The 19959-nt window shown below is 42.6% G+C and overlaps 2 protein-coding genes across 3 annotated transcripts in view; both read right to left on the bottom strand.

Moving 5' to 3' along the window:
- Positions 1-19959, bottom strand: part of LOC129384294 (uncharacterized) — a 117284-nt gene that overhangs the window by 44589 nt on the left and 52736 nt on the right. The window contains exon 3 of one of the 2 annotated variants that reach the window (XM_072290031.1): positions 506-5437. The exons of the other annotated variant lie outside the window; for it this stretch is intronic. Coding sequence (XP_072146132.1) covers positions 4476-5437 — 962 coding nt within the window. The 3' untranslated portion in view covers positions 506-4475. Of the gene's footprint in view, positions 1-505; positions 5438-19959 lie in introns of those variants that run through there. 2 annotated transcript variants of the gene reach the window in all.
- LOC140219901 (uncharacterized) lies at positions 16406-19908 on the bottom strand. The gene has a single exon (XM_072290028.1). The coding sequence runs from the start codon at positions 18578-18580 to the stop codon at positions 17021-17023; it is 1560 nt and encodes a 519-aa protein (XP_072146129.1). The 5' UTR covers positions 18581-19908; the 3' UTR covers positions 16406-17020.

The raw sequence follows: 19959 nt of genomic DNA, 5'->3' as shown, positions 1-19959 counted from the left end.
ACAGTCTGAAGGCAGCCGTGTCACTAAAATGGCTGAGTGGATGAAGAGGTAATCCTTAGGAGTGGAACTTGCAAAAAGAAAAAGAGAGCCTCACAGGTTTATTATGTAGGGTACGTTTTTGCCCAACTTAGGAGTAATTTCTCAGATTGAATACAATAAAATTGGAATAGTGCCCGAAGCGAAACAAATGTAGAATACACTTCAAATAGTTTTCAAAAGATGAACAGGTATTATCGAAATATGCATGATACAATGTACACATGCTGGTGTTCATAACATTGGCAAGTTCTTGTATTTCCATCGCACATTAAGAAGCTATGTTTATTAAAAGCACAAATGGAGCAGAAGGAATGAATGAGGAAATCACTCGCATACAAAAGGCTGTTCAGAGAGCGCAAATGGTCTCTGAAACAATCTCTCTGAAAGGAGAGATCGTTTTTCTTGACAACTACTGCACTAAACTTGATTAGGCTTGTTGCAGTTAAAAGAAATACAATCTAATGGCTGTTGGTAGTGAATCTTTTACTTAGGCCACCAATCTCATAATAAAAATTGTTGAAGATCACAAATCTTCAGAAACAGAAACAATCAAGTTTACAACTCAGCAATGAAACTGATATCAAAGTTCTGTAAAACGGATCGAATAGGACATCTAAAGCAGACTAAATTGATGTATTAAACAAGACTTTCAATTATGCCACTAATTAGTGGCACCCTGTCAACATTTAACAGCCGAGCTCTGTCGAGTGAGGCTAGCATAGCAGGACTCTTTGAGGAACTATCAGACATTCTTAGGGATATCCTCGGCTTTAGAGACATTGGGAAAACTGGCGAGGCTTATACACTGATTAATAACGACGATACCCTCTGCTATAGAGGTCATAGAAGCAATAGAAGGTTGGATTCCTAATCCACAAAGACATAGCAGGAAACATTGACGAATTCTACAGCAATGAGAGGGTACCAGTCATCATCATTATCACCAGCCTATATATGGCCACTGCAGGACGAAGGCCACTCCCTGTGATCTGCAATTACCCCTGTCCTGCACCAACCGATTCCAACTAGCACCAGCAAATTTCCTAATTTCGTCGCACCACCTAGTCTTCTGCCATCCTCTACAGTGCTTCCTTTCTCTTCGTACCCATTCTGTCACCCTAATGGTCCAACGGTTATCTGATGTACGCATTATATGACCTGCCCAGCACCATTTTTTTCTCTCCATGTCTATTAGAATATCATCTATACCCATTTGCTCTCTGATCCAAACCACTCTCTTTCTGTCTCTTAAAAGTTAGGCGTAGCATTCTTCGTTCCATCGCTCTTTGTGCGGTCCGTAACTTGTTCTCAAGCTTCTTTGTCAGTCTCCAGGTCTCTGCCCCATATGTCAGCACTGGTAAAATGCAATGATTGTATACTTTCCTTTTCAATGATAATGTGGGCAGCAGCGGTCGCAATCAAACTTAACAAGAGGCATAGATTAAAGGTAGTACAAGCCTACACGCCAACATAAAGTCAAGATAATGAGGAAGTAGATCAGTTTTATGAAGATGTTCAACTAGCGATGAGAAAAGTGCAAACTCGATATACTGTAGTAATGGGTGACTTCAATGCAAAAGTGGGGAAAAAGCAGGCTGGTGAACAAGCAATTGGCAACTACGGCATAGATTCTAGGAACGCTAGAGGAGATATCCTGGTAGAATTCGCAGAAAGCTTCGAATAATGAACACCTTTTTTCAGCAAGCGTAGCAACAGCCCTAATGGTGAAACAAGAAGTGAAATTGACTTCATACTTTCTGCTGATCGCAGCATAGTGCAGGATGTAGAAGTGAAAGGCAGGGTAAAGTGCAGTGATCATAGGCTAGTAAGGGCTAGGATTAACTCCATTTGAAGAGAGAAAGAGTAAAATTGGTCAAGAAGAAACAGGTCAACCTAGAGGCAGTAAGGGTAAAAGCAGACAAAATCAGGCTGGCACAATATGCAGCCTTAGAACAGAGATGAAGATGACATAGAGGTAATGAATGAAACCATAACTAGGCTGTTTACAGAGGCAGCAATTGAAATGGGAGGCAAGGCATCACGGCAATCAGTAGGCAAGCGTTGTGAAGTAACAGAGAACCCAATAAAGAACTGACAAAGAATAAAAGTGTCCAACTCAAGAGATAAGAAAAAATTTGCAGGACTGTCAAAACTGATCAAAAAGACGAAAATAAGTGGTATTCGAAACTGTAATGTGAGAAAGACTGAAAAAGCCGTAAAAAATGAATGCAGCCTGAAATCAGAGAGAAAGACACTTGGCATAGGACAAACCAAGATGTATGCACTAAAATATAAGCAGGGTAATATCATCTGCAATCTCAAAGGTATAGTAAAAGCAGCGAAGGAATTCCAGACGGACATGTACAGTACCCAGAGGAGACAAGATACCTCCACTGAAACAGTAAAGAACAGGATTCAGAAACTTCTCCTATAACTAGTGATGAAGTCAGAAAAGCCTTGCAGGACATGAAACGAGGAAGTGTGGCAGAAGAAGATGGAACAACAGTCAATTTAATCAAAGATGGAGGAGACATAATGCTTGGAAAACTGGCAGCTCTACGTATTTACGTGTCTATCGACTGCCAGGGTCCCAGAAAACTGGAGGAATGCAAACGTTATACTAATCCACAAAAAGGGAGACATTAGAGAATTGAAAAATTATACGCCCATGAGCTTACTCCCAGTATTACATAAAATATTCACCAAAATTATCTCCAGTAGAGTAAGGGCAACACTGGACTTTAGTCAACCAAAGGAACAGGCTGGCTTCAGGAAGGGGTACTCTACAATGGATCACCCTCATGTCATTATTCGGGTAATCAAGAAATCTGCAGAGTACAATAAGCCTCTCTGCATTGCTATCATAGATTAGGAAAAGGCATTTGATTCAGTAGAGATACCAGCAGTCATAGCGGCATTACGTAATCAAGGAGTACAGACCGCTTACGTAAATACTTTGGAAAATATCTAGAGAGATTTCACAGCTGCATTAATTATATAAAAGAAAAGTAGGAAGATACCAATAAAGAAAGCAGTCAGAAAGGGAAACAACCTCTTCACTGTGTGCTCGGGAGAAGCATTCAAGCTATTAAACTGGGAAAGCTTAGGATTAAGGATTGAAGCCGAATATCTCAGCAACCTTCGGTTTGTCGATGACGTTGTTCTATTCAGCAACATAGCAGACAAGTTACAACAAATGATTGAGAACCTTAACAGAGAGAATGTAAAAGTGGGGTTGAAGATAATAAGCAGAAGACAAAGATAATGATGAATAGATTGGCAAGGGAACAAGAGTTCAGGATCGCAAGTCAGCCTCTAGATTCCGTGAATGAGTAGATTTACCTAGGTCAATTAATTACAGGGAACCCTGACCATGAGAAGGAAATTCATAGAAAAATAAAAATGGGTTGGATTGCATACGGAAAGCATTGTCAGCTCCTGACTGGGAGCTTACCATTATCACTGAAAAGGATGGTGCGCAATCGGTGCATTTTACTGGTGCAGTATGCTACGCATCACACTAAGCGACAGAAAGAGAGCAGTTTGGATCAAAGATCAAATGGGGATAGTCGATATTCTAATTCACATTAAGAGAAAAAAATGGAGCTAGGCAGGTTATGCAATGTGTTAGATAACCGTTGGACCATTAGGGTTACAGAATGGGTACCAAGAGAAGGGAAACGCAGTCAAATACGGTAGAAGACTAGGTGGAGTGATGAAATTAGGAAATTCGCGAGCGCTAGTTGGAATCGGTTGGCGCAGGAATAGGGTAATTGCAGATCGCAGGGAGAGGCCTTCAACTCCCAGTGTACGTAAAATAGGCTGATGATGATGACATTTGCAAAGTCCCCGAAAACAATGTAACAAGTTCACGAAAGATATAAATTGATACAACAAATTTGTACACGTTGGATTATTATCATATACAACTTACAGAACTACGATACCTATTCCAGGTGCAAAGCTACAAATTTATAAACATACTGCTTATATTTTGTTTCAAGCTGAACAATCTTTGTAAATTCGTGTTATAACATTCAGGCCTTCAACCGAAAATCTGCTTCCAGCAGTCGCCAGAATTCAATCTTATCTCAAAGACCTAAGAAATTTCCTTATAATCGGCCCACTGGTTATCTGAGAAAAGCATTACTGTGTTTTACATGCGTTTAAATAAGCGTAATCGGAGTGGGGCCGGAGCGAAAGCTTCCGCTTAGGAGCATGTGGTACCTTGTGGAGCATGTGGAGCATGAGACGCTTGTGCTACCTGATGCTGTAGAACACTACGTAACATGCTGCACATATGTAGATTTTTAATTCAGATTCTAATTCAACGAGATTGTTGACCTACCCTACAGTATCATGGTGCTGTGCTCTTTTAAGTCGGTTCAAGTGATCAGGACCTGGAGCAGACGGTGCAACTATATGGCCAGTCACCTTTATGAATGCACTGGTGTGTCTTCAGGGCATTCTGCAACGAGAATCTCTGAAGGCATAGTGGGCATTGAAGTGGCTTCCCGCTTCATGTGTTTTTGGAGGCTGGACTTTAGTTTGAACCTCTGAGAGCATGAAGGGCACTGATATGGCTTCTCGTCTGTGTGGCTGAGAAGGTGGGCTTCCAGGTGGCCCTTTACCAAGAATCTCTGAGAGCATGATGGGCAATGATATGGCTTCTCATCTGTGTGGCTGCGCATATGGGCTTTCATGTACCACCCGCTTGAGAACCTCCGAGAGCATACAGAGCACTGATATGGCTTCTCGCCTGTGTGGGTGCGCAGGTGGGCTTTCAGGTGGACCTTGAGTGAGAAGCTCCGAGAGCATGAAGGGCACTTAAATGGCTTCTCGCCTGTGTGGATGCGCAGGTGCTGATTGAGGGTGCTCTTTCGTAAGAAGCTCTGAGAGCATGAAGGACACTGATATGGCTTCTCGCCTGTGTGGCTGCGCATGTGATCAATTAAGCGGTTTTTGTGAAAAAAGCCCCGAGAGCATGAAGTGCACTGATATGGCTTCTCGCCGGTGTGGGTGATCACATGGGCATTCAGGCTAACCTTGTGTGAGAAGCTCCGAGAACATGAAGGGCAGTGATATGGCTTCTCACCAGAGTGGGAGCGCAGGTGCCTATTCAGATAACACTTGTGTGAGAAGCTCCTAGAACATGAAGGGCATTGATGTGGCTTCTTGCCTGTGTGGGTGCGCAGGTGAACCTTTAAGTTGGATTTGACCGAGAAGCTGTGAGAACATGAAGGGCACTCAAACGGCTTCTCGGCAGTATGGATGCTGGCATGTGCTTCCAGAAGAAATAGTTCATCGGCCTCATAGTCACACAGGTGACATCGGTGGAGGCATCCTTGCCTTGAGTTGTCACGTTTGGCAGTGGATGGAGAAATACAGGGCCTCGACGCTGCACAAATAAAACAAAAGCACTTAAGAGTTATTGTGAAATGCGAAAAAAGAACACAGATGCTAAATTTAATAACAAGCTGGCTTTTATTTAGATCTTCTGGCGATTTTAAGTAGGATGAAACAAAAAACTTCTAATTGCCCTTTTCAATTTACTGAATATTTTTGCACTTGAATGCTTCATGTCGCCATTTGTGAAGTCCGCTTACAAAAAGTATTTTTTTCAGAAGGCTAAAAAATCACAAATGAGAGAATGTGGAGAGTTTAACTGCTCTTTTGGATTCCTACGACTCCTAGAGAAGACTAAACATGCTAGGACAAAGCTTGCTCTTTTATCCTCAACGAGCAATTGAGGCCCGGAGGCCTAATTTGGCACTTGCAAAAGTTGTTTCGATTCTCTGGCAGAAAAAATTTGTCTCGTAAGAGACTTCATCAGCGGGTTTCCACTTGATCACACATTGAACTTTGGCAATGTTTTCATAAGTTGAGATTGCAAGGAGCTGGCTCGGAAATAACATATTTTTCCCCATATAACCCACACACACGTACAAGCTACATCCTCTTTCAGAACAGCCCAGAAGGAAAAAAATAATGTGCATATAACGTATGGAAATAACTGCATACAACCCTTAGATGTTTACAATAACAGCATCCATTTGGGGATAAACAACTTGTCCACGTTGCATCTTCAGCCAGTGACTCTGCTGTTTTCGGAGACTGGTGCTGGGCCATTAAGCATGGCTTATCGTGACCCAAGTTATACTTTGCCAGTGCCATGAGCACTAGTCACTAACTCCTAAACGCTAAATGGTGACCCATGTAGAGGAGGAAAATGACCGACAGTACAGGAGGATAGAAGGGATCTTCCACACACAGGTGGGAAAAACTGTGGGGCTCCTCAGGAGATAACAAAAGTGTGGGTAGTCAAGAACTTTGCCCGGAAGAGTGGCTTTATGGCAGCGCACATTGCACTGCCATGGACCCACACCTCAAATCGAAATCCCAGTACTTCATACGCTGATCCTCACCTCACAGTAAAATTTTTTCGGTGTTTGGTGTGGGTTATAGGTGCACAAATAGAGCAACATCTTTTTGCTCTGCCATCACACAATAGTGGCAAATGATTGCTGGCACCGACAAGGAATAGTGCAGATCAACCACTCCCTTTGCAAAGCGCAATGCATTTTAACACACTAACAGGTGAAAGTACTGTAGCGTTTCCAAAGGGAGGAACCGACCACCGTCGGTGGCTCCGACGGAACGACATCCGCACTAGTTTCATGCCCAGCGCCCAACTTACGCCTGAGTTGCAGTGTGAGCGTTTATATTGTATATATATATATATATATATATATATACGAGGATCGACCCAGAATTAAGCTTTACATCAATCTTATAAATAGACAACATTGTTTATTCTCATAGAAATTTACATCATTGGAAAAATGAAACTTACCTCTATTTTCACACATAATCGCCATCTCTTTCTCGGCATTTTTGTAAAAGGTGCTCCAATTTCTGTATCCCAATGTCACAGAACTCTGCCACCAACCCGTTGAGGCGTTTCACCTCTCCTTTGACTTCATAGTCACCACAGAAGCGTTGGCCATTCAAATGTTCCTTTAACTTGGGGAACAAGTGATAATCGCTAGGCAGGAGGTCTGGACTGTACCGTGAGTGGGGCAAGACAGTCCACCCAAAGTTTGTCAAAATGTCGTGGGTTTGATGGGAGAAGTGAGGTCGGGCGTTGTCGTGAAACAGCATTGCACCGGCTGCCAGTCGTCCTCGCTGGCAGTTCTGGATAGCTCGCCTGAGTTTCCATAGTGTTGCACAATAACTGTCCCGAGTTGACTGTTGCCCCACGTTCGATGAAATCCATCAGCAGTATCCCGTTACGGTCCCAAGAATCACTGGCCATGACTTCGCCAGCAAAAGGAGTTCGTTTGAATTTCTTTGCGACTGCCGACTCTGGGTGACGCCACTGTTGGGACTTTTGTTTCGTTTCAGCCACATTTCGTCTCCCGTAACAATCGAGTAACTACACTTCCTTATCTTCTTGACACTCTTTAAGAAACTGGCGAGCACAGTCAAGGCATTTCTTCTTGTGGTCTGATGTCAATAGCCATGGTACCCATTGAGCACCACACTTGTGATACACCATTTTTCAGTCAAAGCACTTTGCACTGTACCGTGAGAACTCCCAGGAATCTGAGCAACAAGTTCACGGACGCTGATCCTTCTGTTTTGAAGCACTTCGCATTGGGCCATCCGAAACTGACAGTCTTCCACTACGTTCTTCATCGTGGACTTCCTTCCGACCGGCACTCAACTCCTTGCACCACTTTCGGACGTGTTGAATGGCCATACACTTGTCACCATACACCTCTGATAACTGACGATGAATATCCATGGGTGGAGTCCCTTTGCAAGCAAAAAGCGAATTACAGAACGAATCTCACACTTGGCGGGATCAACAATGGGAACCTCCATATCGCACGGCTGCTGAGCCAAGAATGAGCCACCCAGCGATGCGTGGCCAAGGAAAATCGAGAGTGGGGGAACAGCTGCGAGCAGCAGTGTTTCCAGACTTCACCTTGCACCTTAAATATACAACAGGTATAACAAAACATGACCTAGACAGTTGGATAAAAACAAGGGAGGCAACTGTAGGCAGTGATGGAAGTGGCACTTGGTCTTTTTCAGCAGCTTCCAGCGAAAAAAATCACAGTTTGGAGCAGAAATATATGCTTTTAGAGCAAGAAACGAATGCTTTTGAGCAGCAACTTACTACTTCAGTGCAAGGAAGACACACTGTGTAAGTTAGTACTATCTGAAACATTCCATACAACACGTTTTATGCTAAGATGCTAGTATTTTTTCTGCAACTTTCTGTTCCATATCTTTTTATACAAGATGGTGAAGATAAGTCCTAGCTTAATCCTGATTCACAGTTAAATCTGCATTAAAGTAAAGCGTTAACCCCTCCATCAAGCCACGCATCATAATTGGGTGGCTATACCATATCGACACTATATATATCCCTACCATTGAAATTACTAGCTGAGCAAGTTGGTAGATGATCAGAAGCATGACTTAGCAGTGAAAATACAGATGGAACAGAAACAATCATTTTATTTTAACTGCCCTCGCAGGAATAGATTCAACAGCGTCTGTGTTGCGTGACCTCTATGCCCGTGGCTACCTCCGTCTACCATTATCGTATTTTTTTTTTCTATGTAGAAGCTGCCTAGTCATAATAAAATGTGCCTCAGAGTTCCAGAGAGTTCCACAGTGCCATATTGGAGCAGAAAAACATGCCAAGAGACGAGCTCCTGCATTCGCCAGTCAAGCATCTCATGGGAAGGACAAGGACGCAACTGCCTATGCACACCAAGCTTCTAGAGCTTGAGACAGAGCCACCCCAGCAAGTGACTGCAAGACTTAAGGTGATATGCCAGTGCTAACAGGCATACTACAACTGAGGTGCAAGAGACCTGGAGAGTCTGCACCCTGGGTCTGTGCTACAGCCGAACAGGTGCGGTCACAGAAAACCTTACACCCAGTTCCTACATCGTGGCAAACGAACATGGTCAAGAGATTTGTTGCAACAGAGAGCACCCCCGCTCCCACATCCCCACATCAACAGCAGTAACGATGTCACAGCCTACAGGACCCCAACCTCTGACACGTACGTGAAGCTCACGAGAGTGCTGAAAGCCACGTGATGCCAAAAGCCACGATTCTACGTGGAGTGCGACCAAAACCTTAGTTACAAGATAGTCATTTTCTTTCACTAAACAAAGGTAGATGTGGCCAGCAAGATCGTCATAAGCATAACCAGTATAACTAATGCCACATCTCACCTTAATTAGTAGTAATCAAAGCGCACCTATAAAATGTCTGTTTCTTAGTGGCCAGAATGTGCAGTTGCGTGTGTAGCAGGGTCCACAGGATAGGGAACACAAAAAGACGTACAAACAGAGTACAAGTAGAAGTAGATTAGTGACTTCAATATGTGCCACCGAGCCATAAATCTGCCTCCACTATTAACAGGTCCGACATTGTAGGTGCGACCCGACGAAGCACACGCTACAGTGTTGAGCTTGGCCCAAAGGCCGTGATGCTACATTGTTGAACACAGCGAGGCGGTGCCCTGCAGCGTAATTGGTGCCATCTGATCCCTTTTGTTCCTGCAAAAGAACCGCAGACAACTTCACCAGGTATACAAGAGCCACCGCAGCACCTTGTTGCAGTCTGAGAACCACCGTCTTCCAGCACAACAGGTTCAGGAAATGCCCAGGGACAGTCCTCTATGGACAGTGATCGAGTAGTGTGGATATGTAGTGGCCACCGTGTTGTTTCTTCAGATCACCTACACCTTTACTTGGTTCCTGGCCTCACCTCTCTCCTCTGGTCTTTAAGAGGGGAGATGTAGAGGATGCCACTGTTCTGTACACCAAAAGTTCGTGGCTCCCTCTGGATGTTGGTTGACTGTATATGTACTGGCCTTAGAATAATTGGTACTTGTTCATTTGGAATTGAGCATGTCAGGCGTCCGTCTTTCTGTGCGGTCACAACAAGTGGTATGGGCCTACAAGCCTACACCGGTCATATTCACACGTAAAAGATGTGAGGAACCTTGTGCAAAAATAGTAGCTTGCATAGCACCATCAAACGAAGCAATAATAAATAGCAGCTTAGCAATCTAGCTGTCATAAATCTAGGAAAATTTATTGGACTTCAAGAAAGCCAAAGTTTAGAGCAAAATTGAGCCTGAATAAAACTATCAGCGGTCGGGCCATATTACTTAATATTTGCTTTTATTGTTCACATTTAGGTTACTGAACATGTGCCCTTTGCATTACGGCGAGGAGTTGCTCAAGCAAGTCTTCGATTCATAGCTGCAAAAATCCGAGATAAACAGGGTAAAAGTATCAAATACAAAGGAAGAAACAGTGCATGTAAACGCTACATAGAGTGCCATTAAAATTTGCAACAGCTCACGTACTTGTGCATTATCTACAACAGGAAGCCCCACAACGGAGGAAATTTTTTGTTCGTGATTTATGCACAAAACTCGGTGGCAACAATAGCAACAAGCGTAAGAACCAGTTTAAACCTTTGCACCGTGAAAGAAGAAAGGCCAAGCTGAGAGCCCACGTGCGCCCCATTCACAATGGCAAATTCGACAAAGAGCAACAGCACTGAATAAAAGATAAATGCTGCAAACGACCAATCTACACACCACAAATGCACTGCAAGCACAAGGAAATGAGCTGCTCCAGAGCTTCACCCAAGTGTCCCTGCGTGCATGTGGTCCGACTTTAAACGGACTAACAATCAATGTTCATTGTACACATTTTATTTTTACTGCAATGGAAAGCTTACCGGTCAGAGTGTCTAATTATGAAGTGCTAACATGGAAAAAGCCGTGGAACATCTTTCATCAAAATTTTTCAATCTACGGTAAGCATGTAGTTCACTGGAAGCATGCTGAAAACAGTGATAGGTGAGCACAAGCGCTATTATACACCGGCAATAGTGGGAGGCAGACGACAAGTGTGGCCGTAGCTGTAAGAAATTACGATTATGTTTATCAAGTCTATATTCCTGCGATTCATGTTTTGCAAATTGTTAAATTATTTGTGCAATAACAGCTACATGTTTTTGCAGTTTCCTGTCCAACGTGCCACAGCCTGAAGGCAGCCGTGTCACTGAAATGGCTGAGTGTATGTAGAGGTAATTCTTAAGAGTGGAACTTTCAAAAAGAAAAGCCTCACAGGTTTTATTATGTGTAGGTACGTTGTTGCCCAATATAGGACTAATTTCTCAGATTGAATACAATAAAATTGGAATAGTGCCCGAAGTGAAACAAATGTAGAATACGTTTCAAATAGTTTTCAAACGATGAACAGGTATTATTGAAATATGCGTGAAACAATGTGAACATCCTGATGTTCATAACATTGGCAAGTTCTTGTAGTTCCGTCGCACATTATGAAGCACTGTTTATTAAATGCACAAATGGCGCAGAAAGAATGAATGAGGAAACCACTCGCATACAAAAGGCTCTTCAGAGAGTGCAAATGGTCTCTGTATAGCCAGGAAGGTCTAGTTGCATGAGAAGTGTATCCAGCCTCTACTACGCACGCTCTCATGTGTTATGCCTATACTATGCCTACGGCGGTGGCATTTATCACGCCTTTGCTTCCATTTGAGGTGTATTTCTGTACAGGTAAGGTTTTAAGTGTTTGAAGGCTATCAAAATATATTTGCAATTACGAAGTGCCTACTATAAAGCATCAACTATTTGCACACCCTTAATCAAAACAGTTAATCCTTGTATTTGTTGTTTGAAAAGCATGTCCTGAGCACAATTTTGTTGGTGAGGAAATTCCCGATGAGAGACCAGCACAACTGGAATTCACAAAGAACCTTTTCAAATTTCGAAAAACGGGATTGGCCCAATTTTTTGCCTTCTGAGCACAAACGTATCATACAGTGCAGGTTTATAAGCCCAACTCAAAATGTCAAGATTATACAAATATTTCTACAAACATATGTCATACTAGTGCTTATAGAAATGCTGGTACATTAGTTGCAGTCACATGTGGGAATGAATTACGCATGGTGGACTTGCCATTCGACTCAAAACTTAAATTACTCATTTATGTTACTTATAACAGCTTCTTTCTATGCTAATAATGAACTTTCAACTACCGTCACTCAACTTCTCTTGTAGCCCCAGATACAAGAAAATGCTAACATCGCTATATTGCATGCTGTCATTCAAGCATAGAAATACAGTACCAACAACAGACAATGAATACTCACAAACACTGGCATTTATTTGTTGCTCTGATGAAACAGAGAGTCAAATGCTTTAACTTAGTGATCAACCAATCCCTCTAAAAAAGTACCCATTCGTAAAAAAAAAAAGAGATGTGAATAGAATAAGCTCAAAATAATCCAGGGTGAAGCAAGAAAATCAGAACCTAGAGCCAACCAGTACATCAATTGGTCAAACAGAACAATTTATAGGTACCAATCAGAATACTGGAAAAAAAAACAGAGCTTAAAAAGCAGATCATTCAGTCATCTGTAAAATGAAAATAATACAACATACAATTACATACATAGTTTGCAGGGGCATGCAAACAGAAATTACTGAGATAGGAACAAACATAGATTACTTTTCAAATAATGAAAAGCCAGAATATGACAAAGCAAATTGGTGATTTCACAGACTTCATAATATCAAGGTTTAACTGTATCTTGAAATTTTTCTCAGCTATAAAAGCCTTTGTGTGGATCAGTTCTCATAACTCATTTTGCTCTGTGCTCTGTAACGTGTTGAGAAACGATCTAGAGAAAATATGGTGACTCCAAAAAAGTGTTTCAGGCACCCTTTAAGCTTCAGCTCAGGGGTTGCCGTCTAAATACGTGGGAAAGGAGAGATAGTTTTTCTCGACAACTACTGCACCAAACTTGATGATGTTTGTTGCAGTTAAAAGAAATACAATCTAATGGCTGTTGGTAGTGAATTTTTTATTTAGGCCACCAATCTCATAACAAAAATTGATGAAGATTACGAATTTTCAGAAAACAAAACCATCAAGTTTACAATTCAGCAATGAAAATGACATCAAAGTTCTGCAAAATCCATCGAATAGGACATATAAAGCAGACAAAATTGATGTATTAAACAAGGCTTTCAACCATGCAGTTAATTACTGGCACCCTGTCAACGTTTAACAGCCGAGCTCTGTCCAGTGAGGCTAGCATAGCAGGACTCTTTGAGGAACTATCTGCCATTTTTTGGGATATCCTTGGCCTTAGAGAGATTAGAAAAACCGGTGAAGCTTATACATTGGTGAATAACGGCCACGTCCTCTGCTATAGAGGTCATCCCAGAAAAGAAGCAATACGAGGTGGGATTCCTAATCCATAAGGACATAGCGGGCAACATTGACGAATTCTACAGCAATAATGAGGGAAGCAGTCATCATCATCATCATCATCATCATCATCATCATCATCATCATCAGCCTATTTATGTCCACTGCAGGACGAAGGCCTCTCCCTGTGATCTGCAATTACCCCTGCCCTGCGCCAACCGATTCCAACTAGCACCAGCAAATTTCCTAATTTCGTCACACCACCTAGTCTTCTGCCGCCCTCTACGGCCCTTCCGTTCTCTCGGTACCCATTCTGTCACCCCAATAGTCCAACGGTTATCTGATATGCGTATTATATGACCTGCCCAGCGCCATTCTTTTCTCTTGATGTCTGTTAGAATATCGTCTGTACCCGTTATCCAAGCCGCTCTCTTTCTATTAAAAGTTATGCCTAGCATTCTTCGTTCCATCGCTCTTTGTGTGGTCCTTAACTTGTTCTCAAACTTCTTTGTCAGTCTCCAGGTCTCTGTCCAATATGTCAGCACTGGTAAAATGCCCTTATTGTATACTTTCCTTTTCAATGATAATGGGGGTAGCAGCGGTCATAATCAAACTTAACAAGAGGTATAGATTAAAGGTAGTACAAGCCTACACTCCAACATCAAGTCACGATAATGAAGAAGTATATCAGTTTTATGAAGAAGTTCAATTAGCGATGAGAAAAGTGCAAACTCAATATACTGAAGTAATGGGCGACTTCAATGCAAAAGTGGGGAAAAAGCAGGCTGGTGAACTAGCAATTGGCAACTATGGCATAGATTCTAGGAACGCTACAGCAGATAACCTGGTAGAATTCACAGAAAGCTTCGAATAATGAACACCTTTTACAGCAAGCATAGCAACAGCCCTAATGGTGAAACCAGGAAGTGATATTGAATTCATACTTTCTGCTGATCACAGCATAGTGCAGGATGTAAAAGTGATAGGCAGGGTAAAGTGCAGTGATCATAGGCTAGTAAGGTCTAGGATTCACTTCATTTTATGATTGAAAGCGTAAAATTGGTCAAGAAAAAACAGGTCAACCACGAGGCAGTAAGGGTAAAAGCAGACCAATTCAGGCTGGTACTTGCAAACAAATATGCAGCTTTAGAACAGAGAGATGAAGATGGCATAGAGGTAATGAAGAAAACTATAACTAGGCTGGCTATTGAGGAAGCGAATGAAATGGGAGGCAAGGCACCAAGGCGATCAGCAGGGAAGCGCTCCGAAGTAACAGAGGACCTAATAAAGGAACGACAAAGAATGAAAGTGTCCAACTTAAGAGATAAGACAGAATTCGAGGAACTGTCAAAACTGACCAAAAAGGCGAAAATAACTGCTATTCGAAACTATAATGTGAGAAAGACTGAAGAAGCCATAAAAAATGGATGCAGCTTGAAATCAGTGAGAAAGAAACTTGGCATAGGACAAAGCAAGATGTATGCACTAAAATATAAGCAGGGTAAATATCATCAGCAATCTCAAAGGTATAGTAAAAGCAGTGAAGGAATTCTATAAGGTCACGTACAGTACCCAGAGGAGACAGGATACCTCCACTGAAACAGTTATGAACAGGATTGGGAAACTCATCCTATAACTAGCAATCAAGTCAGAAGAGCCTCGCAAGACATGAAACGAGGAAGCGCGGCAGAGGAAGATGGAACAACAGTCAATTTAATCAAAGATGGAGGAGACATAATTGCTTGGAAAACTGGCAGCTCTACGTATGTACAAAGTGTTTATTGACTGCAAGGGTCCCAGAAAACTGGAGGAATGCAAACATTATACTAATCCACATAAAGGGAGACGTTAAAGAATTCAAAAGTTATACGCCCATGAGCTTACTCCCAGTATTACATAAAATATTCACAAAATTATCTCCAATAAAGTAAGGGCAACACTGGACTTTAGTCAACCAAGGGAACAGGCTGGCTTCAGGAAGGGGTACTCTACAATGGATCATGCCCACGTCATCATTCGGGTAATTGAGAAATCTGCAGAGTACAATAAGCCTCTCTGTATTGCTATCATAGATTAAGGAAAAGCATTTGTTTCAGTACAGATACCAGCAGTCATAGTGGCATTACGTAATCAAGGAGTACAAACCGCATACGTAAATACCTTGAAAAATATGTAGAGAGATTTTACAGCTGCATTAGTTATACACAAGAAAAGTAGGAAGATACCTTTAAAGAAAGCAGTCAGAAAGGGAAGCAACCTCTCCACTGTGTGCTTGGAAAAAGCATTCAAGCTATTAAACTGGGAAGGCTTAAGATTAAGGATCGAAGGCGAATATCTCAGCAACCTTCGGTTTGTCGATGACATTGTTCTATTCAGCAACATAGCAGACGAATTACAACAAATGATTGAGAACCTTAACAGAGAGAATTTAAAAGTGTGGTTGAAGATTAATAAACAGAAAACAAAGATAATGATGAATAGATTGGAAAGGGAACAAGAGTTAAGGATCGCAAGTCAGCCTCTAGAGTCCATGAAGGAGTATGTTTACCTAGGTCTAATCACAGGGAACCATGACCATGAGAAGGAAATTCATAGAATAATAAAGATGGGTTGAATTGCATACGGAAAGCATTGTCGGCTCCTCACTGGGAGCTTACCATTATAATTGAAAAGGATGGTCCACAATCGGTGCATTTTACTGGTGCTGACATATAATGCAGAGACTTAGACATTGACAAAGATGCTTAAGAACAAGTTGAGAACCGCACAAAGAGCGATGTAACGAAGTATGCTAGGCATCACATTAAGGGACAGAAAAAGAGCAGTTTGGATCAGAGAGCAAATAGGGATAGTCGATATTCTAATTCACATTAAGAGAAAAAAATGGAGCTAGGCAGGTTATGCAATGTGTTAGATAACCGTTGGACCATTAGGTTTACAGAATGGGTACCAAGAGAAATGAAACGCAGTCAAATACGGTAAAAGGCTAGGTGGAGCGATGAAATTAGGAAATTCGCAGGCGCTAGTTGGAATCGGTTGGCGCAGGAATGGGGTAATTGCAGATTGCAGGGAGAGGCCTTCAACCCACAGTGGACATAAACTAGGCTGATGGTAATGATATTTGCAACGTCCCCGAAAACAATGTGACAATTACACAAAAGATATAAACTGATAAAACAAATTTGTACACTTTGGATTATTATCATATACAGCTTACAGAACTACGATACCTATTCCAGGTGCAGAGCTACAAATTTATAAACATATTGCTTCAATCTTTTTTTCAAGCTGAACAATCTTCGTAAATTCCTGTTATAACATTCAGGCCTTCAACCAAAAATCTGCTTCCAGCAATCGGCAGAATTCAATCTTATCTCTCAGATGTAACAAATTTCCTTATAATCGGTCTACTGGTTATCTCAGAAAAGCATTACTGCGCTTTACATGTGTTTATAGGCGGCATCGAAGTGGGGCCCGAGCGAAAGCTTCGCTTAGGAGCATGTGGAGACACTTGTGCTACCTGATGCTGTTGAACATTACGTAACATACTGCACGTATGTAGATTTTTAATTGAGACTTTAGTTCAAAGAGATTGTTGACGTACCCTACAGTATCATGGTGCTGTGCTCTTTTAAGCCTGTTCAAGTGATGAGGACCTGGAGCAGAGGGTGAAACTATATGGACACTCATCTGGATGAAGGCACTGGTCTGTCTTCAGGGCATTCTGCAACGAGAATCTCTGAAGGCAGAGTGGGCATTGAAGTGGCTTCCCGCTTCATGTGTTTTTGGAGGCTGGACTTGAATGAGAAGCTCTTAGAGCATGAAGGGCATTGATATGGTTTCTCGCCTGTGTGAGTGCGCATATGGACTTTCATGTGACTCTTGCGTGAGAAGCGCTGAGAGCATGAAGGGCACTGATATGGCTTCAAGCCTGTGTGGGTGTACAGGTGGGATACCAGTTGGCCCTTTAACACGAATCTCCGAGAGCATGAAGGGCACTTAAATGGCTTCTCGCCTGTGTGGATGCGCAGGTGCTCATTGAGGGCGCTCTTTCGTTGGAAGCTGTGAGAGCATGAAAGACACTGATATGGCTTCTCGCCTGTGTGGCTGCGCATGTGAACAATTAAGCGGCTTTTGTGAAAAAAGGCCCGAGAGCATGAAGCGCACTGATATGGCTTCTCGCGTGTGTGGGTGTGCAGGTGGGCTGCCAGTTGGCCCTTTACCAAGAATCTCTTAGAGCATGAAGGGCACTTAAATGGCTCCTCGCTTGTGTGGATGCGCAGGTGCTGATTGAGGGCGCTTTTTCGTGAGAAGCTCTGAGAGCATGAAGGGCACTTAAATGGCTCCTCGCTTGTGTGGATGCGCAGGTGCTGATTGAGGGCGCTCTTTCGTGAGAAGCTCTGAGAGCATGAAGGACACTGATATGGCTTCTCGCCTGTGTGGCTGCGCATGTGGTCAATTAAGCGGCATTTGTAAAGAAAGCCCCGAGAGCATGAAGCGCACTGATATGGCTTCTCATCGGTGTGGGTGATCATATGGGAATTCAGGTTATCCTTGCGTGAGAAGCTCCGAGAACATGAAGGGCACTTAAATGTCTTCACATTATTGTGGTTGCGCAGGTGCTGATTGAGGGTGCTCTTTCGTGTGAAGCTCTGAGAGCATGAAGGACACTGATATGGCTTCTCGCCTGTGTGGCTGCGCATGTGACAAATTAAGCGGCATTTCAAAAAAAAGCCCCGAGAGCATGAAGGACACTGATGTGGCTTCTCGCCGGTGTGGGTGATCACATGGGCATTCAGGCTATCCTTGCGTGAGAAGCTCCGAGAACATGAAGGGCAGTGATATGGCTTCTCCCCAGGGTGGCTGCGCAGGTGATTCTTTAAGTGGGATCTGTAGAACAAGCCCTGAGAACAGAAAGGGCACTGGTATGGCTTCTCGCTGGTGGGGGTGTTGATCACGTGGGCTTGCAGGTGACCCTTGCTTGAGAAGCTTTGAGAAAATGAAGGACACTCAAACGGCTTCTCGGCAGTATGGACGCTGGCATGTGCTTCCAGAAGAAATAGTTCATTAGCCTCATAGTCACACAGGTGACATCGGTGGAGGCATCCTTGCCTCGAGTTGTCACGTTTTGCAGTGGATGGAGAAATACAGGGCCTCGACGCTGCACAAGTAAAACAAAAGTGCTTAAGAGTTATTATGAAATGCGAAAAAAGAACACAGATGCTAAATTTATTAACAAGCTGCATTTTTTTATTTAAGAGATATTCTGGGTGATTTTAAGTAGGATGAAACAAAAATCTTCTAATGGCCCTTTTTAATTTCTCAATATTTTTGCACTTGAATGCTTCATGTCGCCGTTTGTGAAGTTCGCTTACAAGAAGAATTTTTTCAGAAGGCTAAAAAATCACAAATGAGAGAATGTGGAGTGTTTAACTACTCTCTTGGATTCCTACGACTCTTAGAGAAGAATAAGAATGCTAGGATCAAGCTAGCTCCTTTATCCTTTATGAGCAGTTGAGGCCTGGAGGCCTAATTTGGTACTTGCAAAAGTTGTTGCGATTCTCTGGCACAAAAAATTTGTCTCATATGAGACTTCTTCTGTGGGTTTCCACTTGATCACACACTGAACTTTGGCAATGTTTTCATAAGTTGAGATTGCAAGGAGCTGGCTAGGAAATAACAATTTTCCCCATATAACCCACAAACATGTAGAAGCCGTATCCTCTTTCAGAACAGCCCAGAAGGAAAAAAATAATGTGTGCATATAAAGTATGGAAATAACTGCATACAACCCTCAGATGTTTACAATAACAGCATCCGTTTGGAGATAAACGACTTGTCCATGTAGTATCTTCAGCCAGTGACTCTGCTTTGCTGTTTTCAGAGACTGGAGCCGGGCCATTAAGCATGGCTTATTGAGACCCAAGTTATACTTTGCCAGTACCATGTGCACTATTCACTAACTGCTAAACGCTAAATGGCGACCCATGTAGAGGAGGAAAATGAAAATGACCGCCATGGACTGCCATGGACCCGCACCTCAAATCGAAATCCCAATAATTCATATGCTGATCCTGTCCTCACAGTGAAATTTTTTAGGGAACCGACAAGGAATAGTGCAAACCAACCGCTCCCTTTGCAAAGCGCAATGCATTTGAACACACTAACAGGTGAAGGTATTGTAGTGTTTGCGAAGGGAGGCACCGAGCACCGTCGGTGGCTCGGTGCCGGTGAGGAACATTGTGCAAACATAGCATCTCACATAGCACCATCAAAAGAAGTAGCACTAAATAGCAGCTTAGCAATGTAGCTGGAATAAATCTAAGAACAATTCTTGGCCTTCAAGACAGCCAAACTTTAGAGCACAATAGAGCATGAGTAGAACTATAAGTGGTCGGGCCACATTACTTAATATTCGCCTTCATTGTTTACATATGGGTTACTGAACACGTGCCCTTTGCATTACGGCGAGCAGTTGCTGAAGCAAGTCTTCGATTCACTAGCCACAAAAATCCGAGATAAACAGGGTAACAGTATGAAATGCAAAGGAAGAAACAGTACATATAAATGCTACATAGAGTGCCATTAAATTTGCAACAGCTCACCTACTCGCGCATTATCTGCA

This window comes from Dermacentor andersoni, chromosome 8, assembly GCF_023375885.2.
Source record: "Dermacentor andersoni chromosome 8, qqDerAnde1_hic_scaffold, whole genome shotgun sequence".
Lineage (NCBI taxonomy): Eukaryota > Metazoa > Arthropoda > Arachnida > Ixodida > Ixodidae > Dermacentor > Dermacentor andersoni.
The sequence above is the reverse complement of the archived record's forward strand: the minus strand, read 5'-3'. Positions and strand labels throughout refer to the sequence as shown.

Coding starts and splice junctions, on each gene's coding strand:
- LOC140219901 (XM_072290028.1), bottom strand. CDS start 18,580: ATGCAGCTTGTTAATAAATTTAGCATCTGTGTTCTTTTTTCGCATTTC.